The following is a 22,770-nucleotide window of genomic DNA, read 5'->3' as shown; positions in this document are numbered from 1 at the left end:
CAAGCAATTTCATTGCTATTTGTAAAGAACGTCCATTTCCTTTTCTCAGATCAGAAAAATGCTAAAAGTGCGTCACGGCAGCTCTTACATGGTTACATTTCGGATGCCAAGACTAACCCTATATTGTTTACCAACCTTACTATGTCATGTTTTGCAAAATGGCTTCCCACTGGACGTCAGCAGCACTTACCCCAACTGCCAACTCATCATGAGGGAGCTGGCTGAATTTGCTTCAGGAGGCAGATTTGGGGTAGCAATTTCTTGAAATATTATCTTAAACACACACACACACACACACCAGACACATTTGGACTGTCTGCTTCAGGCACAAAAATGTCTTGGGCCTATCTTTTACATCTCTGTTCTCAACCTTACCTTATCTGAGCTCTCTCCCCTCCTTATCTGAGCTCTCTCCCCTCCACAGTTTATAATTTGACTGGGCGGAAAGGAGGGGAATGGAGACATGCTACAAGGAACCTATTGGGTAAAGAAGGTCCCCAATGAATCTCTGGAATGGCCTGCAAAAGAATTGTGGAAGGAGATGGGTCACTCGTCACTTTATGGGTTTTCATGTTTCCTCCTCACGGAGATTTCGCAGTTTGGGAGCCACCATCTCAGAGCCTTTGCAGAATGAGAATTCGAGTCTGAAACAGCCACAGAGTCGCTACGCACAGAGAGTAAACAGAACATGTAGGCAAGGAATCAAGAAGCATTGTGTTTCAAAGTGAAGGCCAAATGAGGTGCAGCAACGGTGGATTCAAAAAGTTTACGCCATTTCCTCTGTAACCTGAAACGTAAGAGAGTCTTTTCTGCAGCGATGCTGGATGATGCCCTCTCTGGTTCCTGGTGGCCAGAACAGGAATTCTCTGAGTTAACCGTCCCCGCCTTGTGAAATGCTTTATTTTAAAGGGTTTTGCTTTTCAGTTGAAATAATAATAATTATTTTTTACAAACCTCCTTGATGCATGTATATTAATATGTTTACCTAGTGACAACTATACCCCCGTTTAAAATTTATTCCCCTTATGTGACTTTTCATGCATGCCTTCTGAATGTTGCATCCAGTGACAGTTCCTAATGAGCTGGTGGGTAAATCCAGGATCGAATCTCTCTCCAGAGAACCACTTGCATGTCTGGCTGAACTGTGCTTAGAAGGCAGCTCTTGGCAGTCAGACTTTTTAGTTTTTCTTACACTCGTCAACATTCTCCTTCATCACAGGCTTCCTTCCCAAGCGTCTTCCCATTTAATGCTGATGTACAAAAGCTGTTACTTGGTTTTGTTTTGTGCTCATTCTAGTGAGGATTGGCTTAGCAGAACTGCAAAACAGAGAGAGAAAGAGAAAAGCCAAGTTAGCGCTGGAGGACATATTAGCAGAGGCATTCCTAGGCTTTCCTATCCCTTGATATGGCAAACCTCCCGTTTCCGTTTGTTATAAAAGCTGTCAGGCTTAGGCCGAGCCCAGGTTGAGACGCCTCACGAAAAGCAAGGTTCTCTCTGCATGTCTTTTGTTCATCATTTGAGGTTCTCAGGTAAGAACAAAGCAACAGAAACAGCACAACACAGTTCCTTTGGCTCCGGAGCCGCATGAGATCAAAGATGAAAGGCGAGAGACTGGCTCACCTATATTTACTAAAAACCTCTCCAGGCCTCACTTCACTATAATGAAACGCCCAAGGAAGGGTTGTGACAGTCATAAAAACTGAATAATAACATATAGACGGTAGAAAATAAAAAATGGAAGAGCAGAACAACAACAACAACAGGCAACATGCACATTGCTTAGTTCATTCCTCTTTGATGGCCACCAACTCATGTGGAAAGGAGAACTGCGTCCCAGTCCGACCACAGGAATTTGCCTCGCACCAGATCAGATTTCTTTTTAAATATGGCATAGGGCAGGGGTCAGCAACCCGCGGCTCCAGAGCCGCATGTGGCTCTTTTACACCTTTGCCGCGGCTCCGGGGCGGATACTAGCGAGGGGAGGAGGCGCATTGTGCGCCCCGACACTTCCCACTGTGGCGGGCGCTGTACTGGCTGTGACGTCGCATGGGGGCGGTGCGTGCGTTAGTCACGCACCATCCCGACGTCACCTTCCCGCCCGCCCGCTACATTGTAAGGGGCATGTACGCTGGTCACTGCATTGAAAGGGGGCATGTACGCTGGTCACTGTTTTGAAGGGGAGTGAAGAACACACACACACAAAAAGGTAACTTGTTAATTTAACGTTTATTTCAATGAGGAGGAGTAATTCTGAGGGGTCAAACAAAGAAATAATAAAAAAGTGACAAAAAGTTATTTTTATAATGACGAGTTTTGCAGCTCCCAGTTTTTTTTCCTTCGGGAACGGGTCCAAGTGGCTCTTTTTGTCTTAAAGGTTGCAGGCCCTGGCATAGGGTTATAGATAGTAGGGTGTTGGGGACTGGCTGGATGAGGACGAGAGGTGGAAGCTTTCTGACCAGGAGCCCCCCAGGGGAAGCCCAGAGGGAGAGGAGCTCCTGATAGTGGGAAACTGGCCACACCCCAGAGGGGAAGAGCTGGGAGGTGCTGGAGACAGGGACCTTGGAGGAGGATGAAGAAGAGGCAGGTGCCCCAGTACAGAGCAGAGACAGGAATCAAATTTGGCAGCTCCAGCCACCCCGATAGCTTCTCTGCCGACCTCCTGCAGCCCCCCCCCAAAAAAACAAGGCGTCTACTGCACATCACAGAGCAGAGAGCCAGGCAAAAACAGAGTTGCTGTAGACAGAGAGCGGGGCCTGATACAGACGGTTATAGAGTGGAGTTGGGGGAGTTATAAGCCAGTTCAGGCAACGGCTTCATCTAGACAGAAGTGACCCTTAGAAGTCTCTGTGTGTTCTCTGTTCTGCTTCCTTAATAAAGAAAATATCTGTAAGTTAGCCGGCGTGTCACTGTCTTTCTCTGATCTGCGTATGGCCGGTTCTCCCTGTCGGTTCCCTGACACAGGGGTGGTAAATATTAGGTTCTGAATGTGGCCCTCCAAGCCTCTCTATCTGGCTTTTAGGACTCTCCATTGGCCACACTGCCTCTTCTTGGCCACACCCCTCACTGTCACGGCTTTGCATCTTCCTTGAGGGTTTTTGCCTGCTGGAATGTGTTATGGACTCTGCCTATGGTTCCTGCTTGCCTGGATGGAGGATAGAGAAGAGTGTGTCAGTAAATTAACATTTGTGGTTCCACCCACATTTGACTCTGGTCCCATGATCCACCACTGGCGTGTGGAGTGTTGCCCTCTCTACAGTGACTGGAAGTGCTTCCTCAGAGGCTCAGGGACAAAAAGGTCTTTCCTTGTGTTGCACCAAATCTCTCTCCCCGCACCCGTCTTTTGCAGGACCAGTTGTGTTTCAGTGATTCCCTCCCCACTACATCACTGATAAGTAGACCAAGCCATTGTTAGTGCTTTCATAAGTCCAGCTGCTTTATATCACCAGTCTTCTTATAATTTGATCTAAGCTTATACCTAACCAGATCATATCCAACATTAAGGATTTTTTTTAAAAAGGAAAACCCACAGTTTATTGCCAATTTTCTATTTGAAGTCTTCACCATGTTTTATTAAGCGCAGAAACCTTTGATATTCCATTTCCGGGCCACAACACATTGAAAGCTTTTTCAGTTCTCCTGCAAAGTTCTTACATAATGGGGTTATGTAGATGAAAGAGGGAATTTAATAAATGTCATAGGCTACTAGTTAATGTTGTATAATAGCAGCTGCTCCATAAGCAAGTCAATTTCCCTCAATTGATGTTGCACACACTCCTCTGGCCTTGTAACCTGTCATGCGCTCTGGAATCCTTGAAGGCTTATATTCATGCAGGCTACCTACAAACCATTTCCCTTTTCTTTTTAAAGCTGTCACACGTACCTCACAGTTAATGAATGCAGCATTTAAGGAGTCTGCACTGTCCAAATTAGCCATGTGTTCTGTTTCAAGGGTTCTGAAGGACTTCCTGTCATCCTCACCTCCTTGCGAGATGTTGAATCTGTGTAGCTGACCTATTCAATCTGAAGCCTTGTCTGCTGCTGGTGAGAACGCATTGCCTTAAGGGACTGACCAAAACCGTTTCAGGGTCTTTAGAATTCCATTCCTGCGCAAATGCTCTGACAATTGTTGCGTCCCAGACAGACAGGCTTCAGAACCGTGTCCTGCCAGTTTCTTAATATACAAACAGGCACACAAATAAACACATAGCATTTGTACGCAGTTGGCCATGTGAGATTTTGATGGGCTCACTTTCCCCAGGGCCCTGAGAGATTTCACATGAGCTTCCCAGCGCAAGCACATGGAACAGGCCTTGCTCCTCAAGCCAGGCAGAGAGATTAAAATCTCTTTATGTGCTGCATAACCCAAGCAGACTTGGCGCATAAAGACCTTTTAAGCTTCCCGCCTTGCTTGGATTTAACCTGCGCAATTTCAACCAGTTACATGCGTGTTAAGCTGCAAGCGTACTGTGTCATCTAAAGTTGTACACATTATTATTTTATTCATTTATGAGTCACCTTTCATACAATTTAAAAGAAGAAGAAGAGTTTGGATTTGAAATCCCGCTTTATCACTACCCGAAGGAGTCTCAAAGTGGCTAACCTTCTCCTTTCCCTTCCTCCCCCACAACAAACACTCTGTGAGGTGAGTGGGGCTGAGAGACTTCAAAGAAGTGTGACTGGCCCAAGGTCTCCCAGCAGCTGCATGTGGAGAGCAGGGAATCGAACCCAGTTCACCAGATTACGAGTCTACCGCTCTTAACCACTACACCACACTGGTGTAGGAGATTACAATCATACAAAAAAAGGAGAATGAGCACAGGTTTAAGAACAATCCAAAAAGCCAAAAAAAACAAAACAAATGAATATAGGTTAAAGAACAATACAAATAAACGCCCAAGGCAGAGACCTAACCCCTCCCCACTCCAGCTGGAAAGGTTTTGGTGAAATAAAAATGTCTTCTATTGTTTCTGGAAATTACAAATCACAGGCACCTGTCATGTCTCAACAGGGATGCTGTTGCAAACAGTGTCAGCCTCCCCTGAAACTCCTCATTGGAGCTGATGTGGAGCAGGCTGCTGATATTTTAGAGACACCAAGGAAACAGCTTCCTGCAAAATGCAGTGACCTACTGAGTACATAAGTGAGATAAAATGTGTGTCCAGAGGAGGAAGTCTATTACACACAAGAAAATAGGCCTTAAGCTTCCTGGAAAGGAACACGTAGTCTTTGCAGTGAATTGGTGTCCATTCATTCTTTGGTAGATTCTTAACTGGAACAGACTCTTAACTGTTCAATTGATTGAATTTTTTTTGTTAAGGCCAACTTTCAAGGGGTTAATTCTTTGCTTCTCTCTCTTTCTAGCCTGCTGTGATTATTATAAAGGTTCACCAAGATGCTGATGGAGAGCAAATGGTTTTCTTGATGAGGTCAAGCCCAGTGCCATTCCAGCATCCAATTATCTGTTAAGAGGCCCTTTAATAATGTTCCAATGGCAAATTTCCTCCTTGCCTGACTACAACACATAAAAGCATTCCAGTGATACATGGAGCAAAAATAGATTATTGTGCATTCAGGGCACAAAAATTGAAAAAGGAAGACAGGCAATTAGACTCTCCAAGAGGCCCAAGACACCAAATATTTGGGGAGGCAAATGTCTATTGGGCTGCTTGAATATTCACAGAGATTTCAGTGATATTCTTGCAAAATCCCGTGTTCTGCTATGCCTGATCAAGTGACTGGTCCAAGGTCACCCCGTGACCTTTCAGGGCTAGGTGAGATTTGAACCCAGGCCTCTCCAGTCCTAGTCCAACACTCTAACCACAACGTTTTACTTAAGGGAATTGTGGGAAACCAATGGGCCATTTTTGCAGGGGCTGACGGAAGTTGTAGCACAGTAACATCTGGGCAGCCAAAGATTTCCTGCACCTGATTTAAGGGATTACCGTAATTCCTAAACTGTGTGCAATAAATTGAGTAAGCAACTAAAGGCTTTAATGAAGAAAGAAAGAAAGAAAGAAAGAAAGAAAGAAAGAAAGAAAGAAAGAAACTGCCTCCAAAGGAGAGACTGGTACCTGTTCCTTCAAAATGGAGACACGTTCAGATTAGAAATTGATGCAAAACCTTGGGCTACAGCAATACTGTGGAGGGTGATGGATTTGCCTCAGGACTATGAAAGTGGGCAGTGTTTCTCTTTCTCTAACCGACATAGGCTGCAGAAATGTGTGGGCCCAGGAACCACCAGTCAGCCTATGTCTCTGAAGTGTGCATTATCATGAGAGGCTAATAGAGGAGAGCTGGCAGGCAGATATTTTAACTACGAGATGCTACTTTCAGTGAGCGCCTGACATGCATAGCATGGGTTGCTGGTACCCGGGCTGTGCAGAGAGGGCTGGGAGGGAGGGAAACGGATGGAGTACACATGCACATTCAACTGCCTAAACATGTCAGTGTCACCTAGCCACAGAGATAAGAAGAGAAGCGTCATTCCATTGTCTGGAGAGGGCACTTTCTGGTTTGCATGGGGAAGCCATTTTCAACGTAGCCCAGTGGTGGAAGTGCACAGCTGTATTGAGACAGTGCCAGGTGTTGAAATTTTGCACCCCTGATCATCTTGTGCTCGGAGTAACTGTCCCTGTGCTATGCCACTGGTGCCTGAGGATGGTGTGGAACAACAACAACAACAAAAAGTAAAGATAATGGAGAAGGGGACAGGAATGTAGTCAGCATCCCAGATACATCAGGATGACAACTCGCAGTGTCTGCTAGGCTTGGACACAGTCGAAGGCACAGGCTGTGTGCTCAACAAACATTGAAAGCACACAACTTCCCCCAAAGAGTCCTCAGAGCTGTTGTTTACCCTGACAGAGCTACAGTTCCTCACATACTTAACAAACTTCAGCTCCCAGGATTCTTTGCAGAGGGAGTCTTGTGCTTTAAATGTATATTGTGCATGCAGCCACAAATTGGCAAGCTTCAGATGGGCAGAAGAGGAGCATGACACCTTTGATAAAGCATCTGCCAGACAGAAAGATCAGGAGAGGGAGGGAGAGAGACAAGCTGTCAGCAGGCAGTGGGTGGACTGAAAAGTAGTGGGCAGAGGCAGGCCTTGTCTGGCACCCTATGGCAGGCAGGGAATGCTGAATAGTAGAGAGACAGAACAGATGGTGGCAGATGGGGACCTGAGCAGCAAAACGTGTGTGAAGTAAATACAGGAGGAAAATTGCATTTGGGCAGGAAAAGTGGCAGCCCAGAGATTGGTTGCATGGGCAGGGACAGTGTCTTGGACTTGGAAGTGCGATGGTCACCTCAAGCCACAGGGAAGCCCACCATCTATGGAAGGTCAGCCTTCACCAACACCCGATGCTAAGGAACGGAAAGAGTTGTGAAGGGCAGTGAACAGGGTAATATCCACGGAAGATGGGGTGGGATGATGCGATGGAGAATATGCAAATAAAGATAAGAATTCACAAGAAAAACAGCAAAACACCTGGGGGAATCTAAAGAGAAAGAAGTGAAATAGAGGGACGAAACTACAAAAATGAGCGCAAGGTGGGGACGAAAGGTGGACAAACTATCCCAGGGTTAGAACTGGGAGGAACTGTATGGAGGGTTAGGGGACGGGTAACACCTCAGGTACACATTGTGCTCCTTCTGGGGTAGTTCATCCACGTTTGGTTCTGCCCACCTGCACTCAGCTCTCACCTGTGGCTCCTCGAAGCTGTCAGAATGTGACAGTGGCCACACCCCAGGAATGATTTCAACAGGACAGCAAAAACAGGTCTCAAAGCCTTGGTGAGTTAGGGATCCTCTGCATGCAAAGACAGGCTCTGGTGGATTGAGCGGAGAAGACCAATAGTGGGTTCCATGGTCAAGAAGGAGGTTTCTGCGTGTGGCATAGAGGGAAGTGAGGGGCAGATGGGGCTTGTCAGCCTGGGAAGGTAGCCCAACTGGAAGTAGGAAAACTCTGGTCCCAAACCTCTGCTGCATTGTGGGATGTCTCCAGCAGAAGAAATAGCTAAGGCATAAACCCTGCACAAATCTGGAGTGGAGTCCCTAAGACGGTTGGACGGCACCTTGTATACCTGCTTCTGGCAGCTCCTGCAGCCAAGCATTGCTCAGCTTTCCTTTGGACCACTTCTGTGAGGCCAGTGTGTGTGTGTCTTGTTCTCTGGGCAGCCCAGGATTTCTATAAATACTGCCCAGCCTTGTGCCCCAGGGAGGTCACTGGGGTGCTGCTAATGCTGCGGTTCGACTTCACCCCCAGAGGTGCACTCCATTGTCTCTCAAGACAGATGGACACCAACACAACTACTCTGCCGACGGAATTAGTAAAGTAAAGGTAAAGGGAGCCCTGACCATTAGGTCCAGTCGTGACCGACTCTAGGGTTGCGGCGCTCATCTCGCTTTACTGGCTGAGGGAGCCGGCGAACAGCTTCTGGGTCATGTGGCCAGCATGACTAAGCCACTTCTGGCGAACCAGAGCAGCGCACGGAAACACCGTTTACATTCCCACCGGAGTGGTACCTATTTATCTACTTGCACTTTGATGTGCTTTTGAACTGCTGTATTGGCAGGAGCAGGGACCGAGCAACGGGAGCTCACCCCATCGCGGGGATTCGAACTGCCGACCTTCTGATCGGCAAGTCCTAGGCTCTGTGGTTTAACCCACAGCGCCACCTGCGTCCCCGCCAACGGAATTAGCAGCAAGAAACTCAAAGCAGCTATTATTATTTATTATATTTATTCTACCCCCTTCCTCTCACGAGATCCCAGGACAGCTTTCCCATTTCACAACAGTTTTCACGGTGCCCTCTCCACAGTGCCCCTGACTGGGTACTGCCAAATTGTGACACCAACACGAGGGTCACAGTGATGTATTTACAATCCTAGTTGACCTTTGGCTTAACTTGCTAGATGGTTTTGCATCCCAGCCTCACAGCAGGACATTATGAGAAAATAATAGCACTGCATTTTGCTTTCTTTCTTTTTTACTTTTAACCAATTGAAAGGAAATCAACTAATTTGGACGTTGTCACTTTATTAATTAAAAGCAAATGCACATCTCTACATGAGACTTGTTTCCCAAAGTCAAAACAGCCAGTTGGAGCAGGTGTTTCCAAAGAGAGCTGATGAAAGCTGGTGAGAGGTGGAGAGACAAATTGAAGGAACAGGGGTACAGCCCCTAGAACATAAAAAACAACACCCCTAGCATATAAGGGGGAGTGTTTGGCTAGAACCATTCCCTCCCAAAATCTCTTTTGTATGTAGAGGGATTACTTTTGTATGGTGAAGTATTCGGTCATGTGAGCTCCGACCCGCAGTCAGAAGTGGTACAACCAGGACTCAGGTCTACCATCTTTGGGGGAACAAGGTCCTTCAGTTCCTGACACTGAATGGAATGGAAGCGTGTGATGATAAGCAACATGGGAGACAAAGGAAACATGCAATAGCCTCAAACACATTTTTTAATTGTAAAGTGAGTAGGAGATAACCAAATATTTCATCTGGGTTGAGACACATAAATCCTGAAATGTTTGGTAACCAAAGTATTCTGCAGGATTTAATATTAATGAATGTTAAGCTCCTAACAATCTGCAAAGACAATCCATGCTGTTTTTCTGATAAAAAATGTAACTTACTTAATGGGGCAATGGGGGAAAATGGTTCGCATTAGCAGTATTTATTGCAACCTTCACAGACAGTGTAATGCAAGCCATTACCCTGAAGATGCCCACATTTTTGAATGGTAGTGATTGTGTATAGGGAACTTGCAAGTTATGCACATTTAACTTGTGTGCATTCAGCTTTATGTGCTTGGCAATAAAAAAATTACACTAAATTAAAAAGGGGGTGGGCATCTGGGGAAAAAGTCTTTGGCAGTCCTACCCACTATTGAACCCGTTTTGACTATAAACAATTTTGGCTTTACACAAGATCCCCGGAACATAACCTGATAGATCATGAGTCTCTTAATCTCAGGGTTGTGGGTTTGAGTCCTGAATTGGGCAAAAGATTCCTGCATTGCAGGGGGTTGGACTATATGAACCCCAGAGTAAGTTGAGAATGGCCTGTATTGTTGCAATCCTAGAAATTGCCAAATCTTAAAATAGCAGTGATGAACCTCTGGCCCAGAGATCCTAAGTTGGCCCATGGGGCCATTTCCTCCAAACCACATCTGCCTGCCCCAAAAATGAGGGTGTGGAGGAAAAAGTGGGAGCTTGAGGTGTGCTCCACATTGCTCCTTGCGAAGAGAGACTGTCTCTCAGTGCTGGTTAGTGCTGACCAGGGAGTCCCTGTAGTACAGAGATCCCCATCAGGTGCTCCCTAGTGCTGCCAATGGGGCTTTCAATATGAATCAGCTGCTGCGCACCCAAAGCTATTTGCATGAATGTGGTTCATATTCCTTTTTCCTTGTGCTAAGACGGCTTCCCTCTCTTTCCACTCAGTGTTATGATGGGCATTCTATCTGAGCTGAAATCTAGAAGACGGGTTTAACTGAGATAGAGAAAGACTATAAACTATTGGTTTGTAGCCTGTTGGGAACTTGGTTTAAGTGTTTAAAAATCAGAAATTCATACATTTTTTGCCAGCCTTGGGGAGTAGTAGAAATAGTATAACCACCTTATACAAGAAGTGTCAGAATGTGCAATTCTATTAATGCTTTGAGATAAAAAAACAACCATCAGTATCAGGAGACAAGCTATGAAAAACTACTATACACCTTCTTGCCAGGGGGGATATACAGGGGTATGATATGGGGTGAGGACCTCAAGTCCAGAGGTAGGATTCTTGTTATTTAATAACATTTTAAGGATTGGATAGGCTTGTTACACCAGTATTTTAACACGATGTGGTGTTGACTTGTTTCAGATTTTGATATATGCTATGTTATGTTATATTTATTATTCTGATATTTTGGGTTGTGCTGTTTTCTGTTTTCAGCTTTGGGCTTCCCCCAGGAAGGAAAAGTGGGATATAAGCCATAAATGAAACAAACATTTCCCATGCATTTCAGACCTCATCAGATTATTCTTCCAGCCAACTCATCTCAGGGAGTGACATTGTTTTACGCACTCCGTATGCATGCTGAATGCACAAAGCCCTTTGCTTCTTAAAAAAAGGAGTCTGTGCCATTGCTAATAACTTTGGGATAGTTCTTGACTTTGGGATAGTTCCCCAGCCACTCTGGGAGGCTTCCAACACTTATAAAAACATAACCAAACGTCAAACATTAAAAACTCCCCAATACAGGGCTGCCTTCAGATGTCTTCTAAAAGTTATGTAGGTCTTTTTCTCCTTGGCATTCCAGCGCCACTGCTGAGAAGGCCGTCTGCCTGGTTCCCTGTAACTTCACTTCTTGCAGTGAGGGAACTGCCAGAAGGCCCTCGGAGGTGGACCTCAGTGTCCGGGATGAATGATGGGGGTGGAGATGCTTCTTCAGGTGTGCTTTAGACCAGAGGTGGGCAGATTTCAGACCTACAGCATCTGACTTTGTTTTCATTTTAGTAGAACGTCTTCAAGGTCTACCACCAGAACTAGGTGCAATATAGTGGCAATGGGGCACAGGCAACCTCTGGGCATATGATCACCCCAAGGATTTGTTTATATCCCCAGAATTAAGCTCACAACCCTTATACACAAAAATCTATTCTTGGTTTCCCACCAAGCTTTTCTTTATTTCACCAGCCTGCTGGGAATAACTGGGAGTGTGCTACCTCGCCTTTAGACAATGCATCATTATTTGGCCTCTCCCCTCAAACTGTAATTTGGAATGCTAATCCTACAAACATTTTGGGCAAGGGTTACTGAGATTATCTTGTGCATCACGTTGAACTCTGGATAGCACTATAGAAATGCTAGGCATCATCTCATGGACTTAATCTATACTTGGGAAAGGAACAGGACACAACAAATATGACCTCTTCTACTTCTTTGGCTGTGTAAAACTGTTTCTATTACACCGACATAAGCTGATGTCACTTAAAAAAATATATCTTCAAGTTAAAGACTTGTTATTTTTGTTAATTTGGGTGGGAAGGAGGAGAACAGGGAGGGGGAGGAAGTGTCAAGAGATGATAGGAAGGGCAGAATCTCTGCCTCACCTCTTAATTATTAGCAATGAAAAGATCTTCGTGATTTTGCTCCTCGACCAGCACTGCCTTCTATTTTTGTAACAGCAAGCTTACATTAGCATTTATTTGCTAAAAATAAACATATTTCGAATGCAGTTCATTATATAGTGCATTAGAATAAAGACTTAATTCACAGCTCCCAGTCAAGAAGAAATTGTTTTAAAAGGCAAATTGTTTCGTGCAAATAGTCACTCTGTGTGTTGAGCTCACAATCTTTCAGCTTGAGCTGTGGTCTGGCTTCTCAGTGTCGTGAAGACAAACAACGTTCCAGAAACTGAGGAGAAATTCTATGTACAGTACTGTAATTCTATGTACTGTAGCGGTATTCTACTTTCGGTCTTCTTCATGAAACCCGGATAGGGAAGTCAGCCCGGGTTTCCCCGGACGTCCGGCAAACCTAAAAATGATTGTATTTAGGGCTGAGACAGATGACTAGTGCCTCTTTCGGGCTGCCTGAAAGTGTGCAAAGAGAAGTTTCCCCTGGGCTTCGTAACAGCCACATACCACTGAGCCATGCCAAATGTTACCGCTATGAGACATAACTTATGCTTCTTGCTCCAGAAAGCGCTCAATGAGCCTCCAATAAACGGATGGCAAAACCCCAGCATGGTTACATTTTCCTCCACCAGAGGGCAGCTATGGTCATGGTTCTCCAATTCACTGGATAAGATCTAAAGAATTGTTCTAGGAAACCAACATTCTGTAATGCGGCTATATTTTATATTCTAACATTTATACTTGTGTTTCTCAGGTGAAGCCTTCAATATTGGATAAAGACTCTGGCACCTGTACAAAGCATGTAATTACAAAGCTATTCAAAATTCTCCTCATATTCTCATTCACTGATCTCATGACTGTCACTTTTATCTTTAATTCAACTCTGGTGTAGACAGGACATTTAAAATCAGTGTTAATTTATTTAACATTACCTATTGCACGGAAAACGCTTCTGAGGTGTCATAATCATAACCATAAACATAGGAAGTTGCTTTATACCAAGATCACTGCCCAACCCAGAGATGACAACCTTTTTGGGGGGCTGAGTATACTGTCTGTTGATTGGGGCACAAAAGAAGACAGAAAATTTGCATAAATTTTACATTCATGGCCATGTGCAAATTTGTGTCCTCTTTTGCGGGTGGGGGGAGGAAGCAGCACCCAGAAATAAATCAGGGGTGACATATGCACAAGAAGATGTCCAAGAATATCAGCAGACCTCCAAAGCCATTAACAGCTACAAGGCAACACAAAAAAGGCAACACAAAACTGTGGATTCTTGTCCTATCGCTTCCCTTTAACAAGGCAAGCTTCACTTGCAAATTTTCTGCCTGTCAGGTAGCTTGTAAAGGCACACAGGGGGTCAAGATGACTCTCCTGCTTTAGGCTACACTCAGCAAACTATTTACTCTGCCATTGATATCTTGGGTCAATAGGAACCCTGCAGAAATAAATACAGTGGTGCCTTGCAAGATGAAAAGAATCCGTTCCGCAAGTCTCTTCGTCTTGCGTTTTTTTTGTCTTGATAAGCAAGCCCATTAGCGGCTTAGCGGCTTAGTGGCTTAGCGCTATTAGTGGCTTAGCGGATCAGCTGATAAGCGGCTTAGCGGATCAGCTGATAAGCGGCTTAGCGGGTCAGCTGTTAAGCGGCTTAGCAGCTTAGGATCAGCTGATAAGCGGCTTAGCAGCTTGGGAAAAAGGGGGGGAAGAAAAAAAACCCTGCAGGAACTCGCAAGACATTTTCATCTTGTGAAGCAAGCCCATAGGAAATTCGTTTTGCGAAGCACCTCCAAAACGGAAAACCCTTTTGTCTAGCGGGTTTTCCGTCTTGCGAGGCATTCGTTTTGCGGGGCACCACTGTAGTTTGCTGATAACAGACCTGGAGAGCGAAATAGAAAAATAGCCGTGCTGTAGTTTGGGCCGCTTTGTCCGACACAGTGAAAAATTAAAGGTTTTCTGGTACATATTGCAAGTCTTGTTCTAAAGCCACCGATATTTCCGTTAATCCTTCAAACGAATCCCCAAAAGAGTTCTCTTTGAGAGGAATTAACACAACAAACATATTGCTATCATGAAAGCTGGATAAGTATTATGCAGCTCCCTCACACCTAAAATGTCACAACCTTCCTCAGAATTAACTGCCTTCTATGCTGGTAACTATTTCAGGTTTTCTAGTTCACAAAGGATTCTATGGTTGCACCTGAGGAAGGACAACTTTGGATGGGAATAGAAGGCAAACAACTTCAATCATATTCCCACATCTCCCTTTTCCTCTCAGTGTGAACTGCACTGCTATTACTCCTTACGTTAAAAGTAGATATAGGGTAGGAATGCTTTTCCAAGGGCCCAGCAACCTTCCAGGGGTCCAACTCTGCTGACAGCACACCAGCTATTTATCCTTTGAAGGGTGTGTGTCTGCCTTGTTTATTGCGTCCTCCTCGTGGCGCCCTTCCAACCCTCTCTGGGCACCATGAAGACACGCTCCAACACTGTTACCAGGTAGCAGAAGTGAACCTTTCCAGTGAGTTTGGGAGGGAGTCTGGAAACCTTCGGCTGCCTCATCCTCTTCTGTCACAGTTAAGAATACCAGAGGGGTCCAGGGGAATTGTGGGAAAGGGGATGGAAGGGGTGGAGAGGCTCCATGTAGCACTCATTTCCCAGCAGCCCACCATGACCCAACATCATCCATCTAGTCCTTGGGTCCCCAATGTGGTGCTTTTCAAGGTCCACACCTTCTCCCCCATGGGTACTGCCACTGAAATGGTGTGCATGTGCCGTGTCATGTGAGGAATTAATTGAATTAATTAATCAGGAATTAACCAGTTATGTGGGGAGGGGCTTACCTGGGCCCTCCCAATATATTATTCCCGTTGGCACCCCTGAGCACAATGCAGCTTTATAGGTGCGCATGGAAACCAAATTTTATTATTTCTTCCTTTGTACAGTGATGTTAGTTTGCTATGAAGCAACCGTCACATTCCTACAGAGATCTGTTCTTCTCTCTGCTTAAAAACAAATGAAGCACCGACTGAGACAGAGCACGGAATTATACACAGATGCATACCTTTCAACATTCCTCAGATGAAAATAGGGACATTTTCATCTGAGAAATGTTGGAGGGTATGTGTCAGGATGCTGTCAGCGGCTCCCGGCTGGTTGCCCAGGAAAGTATAAAGACAAGGAAAAGTTTCTTACCGTCCTTTTTTATTTCATTCTTCACACAGGGATGCTATAGAACCCAGATAATGCCGTTGCCCCCAGTGAATCTCCACCCAACCGTCTCTCCCACTTCCTCAACCGTCACTTCTACGGGTGCTGCTATGTGCCCTCTGTCTTTGAGCTCTTTGCTCTCCTACTTTTAAGGCTCGCCGGGTTCTGGGAGATGGAGAGTCTGGAATGCTTTCTAATGACAACGTGTCAGCCGGGTGTTGTTCTGGCTGTCCCATGGTTTCCCAGCTATCCCCCTCATCTGCCTCTGAGCTGCGTTAGAGAGTGATACCCATTGTACAGAAAAGCACAACTTATTTTGCACAAGAGAAGAGCATTGGAGGAGCGCAGGATAACGTGAGGTGTACAGCATAAGCTGCCATTCAAAACTACGAAGCGAATGCCTCCCTATTATGTTTGACATTTCTCTGTGTGAAGGGAATTTTCTGGCTCATCATTCAACATTTCCCTTCCAGGGTTTTTCAAAATCTTTTGAGCTTCCTGGCACTTCATCACTTTCTTCTTTTTCTGCTCTCACAATACCACCCTTGCTAACAACTGCAGTTCAATAACTCGTATATGACTATTTTTATCCAGAGTGTTCTTCTGAACTAGCAAAATGGGAGGTTCTGCAGGACCAGGCAATGGCGTTCCCACCAGGGCTTTGCCACAGCCTCAGTTAGAGCCAGCTGGGAGTTGGACCTTCAACGCTGCCGCAAAACTACATTGCCAATAATTAGCTGCCCTGTTCAGAGCTGCATGTGGCTCGTTAATCTCCTTGAAACGAGGGCTTAATGAAACATGCTCTGTAAACCAACTCAGCCTAGAGTCCCAACCGCAGGGAAGGCGGAAGTCAAATTCAAAAAGAAAACATGGTGCATGTCAACAAGTTCATTTCGACAAGAGTGAATACATTTTAAATAATAAGGAAAAGCAATTTCCGCCTTGATGAATACGTTGCATTTTCTCCCCTATATTAAAAAAGGAGGGAGGGTGTCAGGGAAAACCCACCGGAAATATACTCAAGAGAAATCATGCTCATAGCTAAACCAGCCAGACAGTAATTTAAAAAGCAAATAAATTGTAATCAGAACCACAATTACAATTGCCTCCATTACATCGTGGAGTTTCTGGATTTGCTCATTTTAATTTTCAAATCGGAGTAAGGCCAAAGACTCAAAAATAATATTTTCAAGTAATCGCTAGGGAGGGAGGGGAAATTCAGTTCACATTTTAATGCACATCTGCTTAATTCACACTTCCTGACACAACAAATGAACTAAAACAGAGCTATGCTTCAAAATTCACACTCCTCTAAATTTTATGGCGCAGTTCTCCAACCAAGTAATTAGTACAAAAATGCATATATTAAGGGATACTGCTGGCAAAAGAGATATCTCTTCAGTAAAATTACGTACCAAAATGTGCAGATTAGGAGAAATCCACACTAAAATGCTGATGAATTTTCATGAGGACTTAAAGAATAAATCTCAAACAGGTACAGAAATGCGGAGGACTAAACTTAAAAGTGGAAAAATGAGAAAACAAAAGAAAACCAAAATTGACAGACTTGTCCATCCCTAGTAGTCAGAAATAGAACTTCCTGGGGGTTATCTGGGCCTTGCATTTCCAGAGATGCATCTTGCAGATAAAAGGAGAAGAAAGTCATGAAAATCCAACAAAGAGCCGAAAAAAGCTACATACTCAAAAGCTTTCTGACATGAAAGAACTGAGGCAGCAGATCTGTTTGCACAGCTGGTGAAACTTCATGGTGCTTGCTTGATCCTAAAGAAATCTCTTCCCCAAAAGGGAAGGTGGTTAAGCTTGTACGGGATTGAGGATTTTAGAATCTGTTAAATGGAATTTTAATACAATGATGGTGGAATATTTATATGTTCTTTAAAACAGCATTGTTGTCCAATCCAAGCCTTTGGGACTTGGACAACACAGAAAAAAGATGGAAGCCAAGGCTGAGATTAGCTATTTCAGTCCCACATATATTTTGTTCCTGAGAAGGCTAGTGTGTTCTTCCACTGTCTGAAACCAACAAACCCTTGACTGATATTTGAAGTAGGTTTTAGGATCATCAATTACTGGGCCACAGACCCTATGGTTCCTTCAGTCATGGCTTCACTTTGGTAAACTAAAGGCCTTCAAGTAGATTTGAGCTTTTGCATAAGAACATCCTATTCTCACAGTGGCCAACCAAAAGCCCAGGAGAAGACCATCTCCCCTCCTGAATTCTCCAGCGCTGGTATTCAGAAGCATGCAGCCTTCGACTGTGGAGGCAAAGTCTAGGTGCCATGAGACCGTGAAAGTGTCTAGTGGCAGCTGGTAATAGGGATGGAAGAGATCACTGCTTGAGAGCTTGGATAGCTGTAGCCAGGCAAAGAGCACAATACTGGGCTAAATCAACAAAAGGCCTGTCTCGGTAAAGGTAAAGGTAAAGGGACCCCTGACCATTAGGCTGACTCTGGGGTTGCGGCGCTCATCTCGCTTTTACTGGCCGAGGGAGCCGGCATCCAGCTTCCGGGTCATGTGGCCAGCGTGACTAAGTCACTTCTGGCAAACCAGAGCAGCGCACGGAAACGCTGTTTACCTTCCCGCCAGAGCAGTACCTATTTATCTACTTGCACTTTGATGTGCTTTCGAACTGCTAGGTTGGCAGGAGCAGGGACCGAGCAACGGGAGCTCACCCCGTCATAGGGATTCGAACCGCCGACCTTCTGATCGGCAAGTCCTAGGCTCTGTGGTTTAACCCACAGCGCCACCCACGTCCCTGTCCGTCTCGGTAGAAGGCAGCTTCACCAGCTAGATCTCAAACAGCTTTGTGAACTAAGCCACAACTGATAGACTAGCAAAAAAAGTGTTGTACAAGTGTAGATTTGAGTTGACCCAAATAACACACCTGATCTTGGAGTAGATTTACAAGTGGTTTGATGACACGGCATTTAGGCTTGCTGTACATCCAGAATTTCTGGACATAGCTGGAATACTGCAGTCGGAAGCAGCGTCCGGGCGAAAACTGCAAAAATTCTCCAATATTGAAACCCATGTTGGCAGTGTCGTTTTTGGCAATTTCCCTTAAAGATAGCCCAGAAACTACTTCTTATTTTTTTTTTTTTGGGGGGGGGTGTGATTTTAAAGCTCAGCAACTTTGCCAAAAAAACTTCAATGACTTTTGTGTCCAGATATTCACTTTTTGAAATATGGCAACTCTAATGGCACTGAATCTGTGAACTTATTTATTGAAAAAGCTGGGCCTGCTGAAAGCTTCATCCATGGTTCCTTATCTATGAAGGCTGTTTCACTGCATCACTTGATGCTGTAGTCATCAAGGAATGGACACATATGGGTGAATGCATCCTTTAAGCCAGGGGGTATATACATTCTGTAAGAACCTGCCGTCCATGCAGGACGGGGTCATTTATAGGTCAACAAGGCGTGCATCTGGACTGTTCCCATTTTCAGGCTGATTGGCCAATAGCACCATTACGTCTGCAAATTGTGTCCAGTTTCAGCCTGAGCCAGAAAGACCTGCGTTGCTCTAATTTCTTCCTAGAAATACCTTTGGTTATTTTCCCCCCTTCCCTTTCCTAAATGTTTCCCTGGACACCAAGAGCACTTCTAAGCCTCTTAGGGATTTCCTTTTTCTTTTTTACTCTGTGCTTCCTGATAAGGCACTGAGGAGCATGACTGCTGAAGAGGTAGACAGCTGAGTCCTCTGCAGCATTTTTCTCTCCTGAGAGGCAAAGCTGGATACAGATACGGATATAATTTGGAAGCAAGCAGCTTCGTTATCAAACCTTTTAGCTAGACTAGAGCATTAAATGTAATAAGGTAATGCCATATCCATGTATCCCATTAAGAAGTACTGTGTGGTTATTATAATGAATCCTGTTGCAACAGGTATGAGTACCTATTTTCAATTTCATTTACAATAGATTCTGGAAAGTGGTGTGTCTGCTTGTACTCTGTAGGTCAAGCTGCCTCGAGATACTTGTTGCCAAACATGGCATGGGGATTCCTGATCTTTTTCAGTGTCTGGATACCAGCCATTTTAAATCAAGATGGTGGCTCTAAACATCATTTTGGTGTGACTTCACTCGTTTTTTGGCCTAGGTATGGCTGTGTCTCGGGACGCGGGTTGCACTGTGGGTTAAACCACAGAGCCTAGGACTTGCCAATTCGAAGGTCGGCGGTTCGAATCCCTGTAACGGGGTGAGCTCCCATTGCTCGGTCCCTGCTCCTGCCCACCTAGCAGTTCGAAAGCATGTCAAAGTGCAAGTAGATAAATAGGTACTGCTCTGGCGGGAAGGTAAACGGTGTTTCCGTGCGCTGCTCTGGTTCGCCAGAAGCGGCTTAGTCATGCTGTGGACAAACGCTGGCTCCCTTGGCCAATAAAGCAAGACGAGCGCTGTAACCCCAGAGTCGGTCACGACTGGGCCTAATGGTCAGGGGTCCCTTTACCTTTACCTATGGCTGTGTCTCATAATATCACCACCAAACTTGGCATAAGGATTCCTGACGTGGAGAAACAGACTTTGTTGCCATTTGGACACCAGGTGCCATTGTGAATCAAGATCAAAGCATCACTTTGGTGCAACTTTGCCCATTTTTGACATAATTTCAGCCACTTCTCCAGATATCGTTGCCAAACTCAGCACAGGGGTTCCTGAGGTGGGGATGGGGAAATATGTCAAAAATTGGGCGCCATTTTGAATCAATGGAGATTGAGTAGCTTCCCCCCTTATGTACTGCACACAGAGTCTAGATCTACGGCTTTTTGTTTGTTTGTTTTCCTTTTGGAGCTGAAAAGTGATTCTTGAGAAATTGGCCTCATTCAGAAAAGCTTACTGCAGATTGATTCTGCATTACTCTACAGTATGTCCAATTGAAAACATAGTTCTGGCACCTCTCAGATGGGTGCCATTATAAGAGAACGAAGGAGGCACCTCTTTTTCTAGAAAAATAGCACTGGTTCAATCTCTCAGCCATTACCCCATGACAGCTAACAAAGACTTTGAAACAGCCATTCGGCTAAATGGGGCACTGCCCTGTCCACTTCCGTCTGCCCTCAGCCAGACCCTACATGCCCGCTGTCTTATTTATAATTAGTCCAAGGGGTAGCACAGCCTGTCAGTTTCATCGTCCTCCTCCTTAGTCACAGAGTTGCCCTTGTAGAATTCAAGGAGGAGGAGGGTGGGGACAAAACCAGTATTAGTTAGCTATGGCTCCACCTACCACTGGGCTCCTATCAAAACGTACACGTTTATAACCCCAGTAAAAAACTGCATTGCAGAGGAAGAGTATATTTTGAAGTTAATATTTCAAGCATTTGCCAGTAGGTTGTAGCCTCATAGACATGACCTTATTCGCCATCACAGTATGCATCCCATGTTCGCTTAATGCAAAACAAATGTGCCAATCCCTAGGGTCACCATTTCAGAGACTTAATTTGGGTCAGGATCCCAATTCATTTAGAGTGGGCAGTGTGCCCAGAAGCAGAATTGCACCTGGTCCTCAAGGAATGATTCTGATTGATTATATTAAAATTCTTGCAACATACTTTTGGGCATTACACACCAGAGAATTATTTTATCAGTCCTCTGAGAAGCAATTCACTCCAATGTCTGCCAGGCTGACCCGTGCCTTGCTCAGCCCAACTGCAGTATCTGAGAATATTCCGTGTACTAAGACAAAGTTCCTTTCTTTCAATCAAGACCCTGAGCCTATAAGTTGCTATTCTATCACATTATCAATAAGCTAATAAGCGAGCTATATAATAATTTGAGAGCTAGAAATATTTTGTTCCCTGAACATCTAATATGAAGAGACGTTTTGGGGAATTCAAAAGTTTTCTTACCACTTTCTGACTTTTCAGTAGACCCTAACAAAAAGTTATTTAACAGGTGTTGTTTTTATACCTCTAACGTTCTTCCCAACTTCTCCTGAACCACCATTGCCAATTTTCTGCCCTTCTGCATGATTCCCCAGGTCTTCAAGGTCCTCAAACCCCCAACTGCTGCCTAGCAGAAAAATATTATTTCAACATAGGGGCAATAAAGTCTTTCACACAGAGACAGTAGACTGCTTCCCTTAGGTATCAAGTTGGCCAATGTAAGAAAAGAATGCTGGACTCGATAGGCCATTGGTGTGATCCAGCAATGCTCTTACACAGTTTAAAAAAACCTGTCTTAGAGAAGGTTTGAGAACTAGCTCTCAACTTCAGATGGTAGGTTCCACAATTGACTTGTGGGACTGTTTTCAGGCAAGTCACTCTTCAGGAGATGAAGTCAGAAAATAACTGAATGAGGACTTCACAACTCCAGAAATGCAGAAATAAGTCAACTCTTGTTTTAGGGGAAATATTGAGCAAGCAACTGTATCTACAGGAGAATTATGTGAGGTGGGATTTCAGGTTTTTTTGAAAAAGGATAATCAGGCAGCATTTTGGTTTTTAATGCCTAGAGGTCAGGATTCAGCTCCCACGAGCATACTGATCCTAAGCTTTTAAGATGCCAATAAGATCCATTGAAATAAATATTATTTTATTCATTACAAACATTTTTCTGTTTTTCTTAAAAAAGCTTAAAGTGGCTTACAGCATAGAGATTAAAATAATCAACAAACAAAACCCCAAGCTAAAAGAAAACTAGACGGGAACGGCATATTCAAACATACTAAACTTCCAGAGAATGAAACAATCAACAACTGAATGCCTATTGAAAGAAAAACATCTTCACAAGATGGTAGAAACCCAGTGAGGGGTTGAGGAGGCACAGTGATCTCCAGAGAAAGATGTCGGCAAGGCCACATAAATTTGCATCAGAATAATTCATTTTAGTCAGATTGCAATTCTCGGGGCAATTCTCTTTCATTTACTCCAGTATAACTTACTGAACTTCCCCTTCTCCAAATAAAATTTGCACACTCCAAATAAAATTTGACATGTGTGACATGTCGGCTTAAAAGGTGCATTAGCAATATGGCAGGATGCAGAAATAAATCTAGGTGTTGTGTATGAGAACAGAACTGATGACTATATTGCTGAAAAAGATGTGTGAGGAGCCAAGTGACCTGGTTGATTCTTTTGAACTCTGGGAGCTGCTCTGGAATAGATCTGTTGAGTCAGAGCTTTGCAACTCTAGTGAAGTAGAGCCTGCTCATCACAAAGCAGAATAAACTCTGTTCACTTTCATCAGTTCTTATGCCGGTTCTGTAAGACCCTCTTCATTGCAGGATAAGAGAGAGAGAAAGAAATCATGCCTCCATTTGAACAAACACCTGGGACTTTACAAAGGCAATAACCATTCATGGATTTGTAATAAGGCTGTACCACAGAAGACTTAAGAGATCATCGCTCTCACTTCTGCCAGCCATTATTTTAAATTATTCACTGAAGGAATAGTGCTTGATGCTGCCTATATGTAA

General features: G+C 44.5%; 1 protein-coding gene across 1 annotated transcript in view; it reads right to left on the bottom strand.

Moving 5' to 3' along the window:
* Positions 1-402: 402 nt before the first annotated feature.
* The window catches only part of LHFPL3 (LHFPL tetraspan subfamily member 3), a gene marked incomplete at its 5' end in the record, with an annotated part of 244,742 nt that continues 222,374 nt past the window's right edge, over positions 403-22,770 (bottom strand). The window contains one exon of the mRNA XM_082241064.1: positions 403-1,317. Coding sequence (XP_082097190.1) covers positions 1,289-1,317 — 29 coding nt within the window. The 3' untranslated portion in view covers positions 403-1,288. The remainder of the gene's footprint in view (positions 1,318-22,770) is intronic.

Source organism: Podarcis vaucheri (genome assembly GCF_965113315.1).
Source record: "Podarcis vaucheri genome assembly, chromosome: 10".
In the NCBI taxonomy this organism is placed as follows: Eukaryota; Metazoa; Chordata; class Lepidosauria; order Squamata; family Lacertidae; genus Podarcis; species Podarcis vaucheri.
This window is presented reverse-complemented; position numbering and strand designations above follow the sequence as displayed.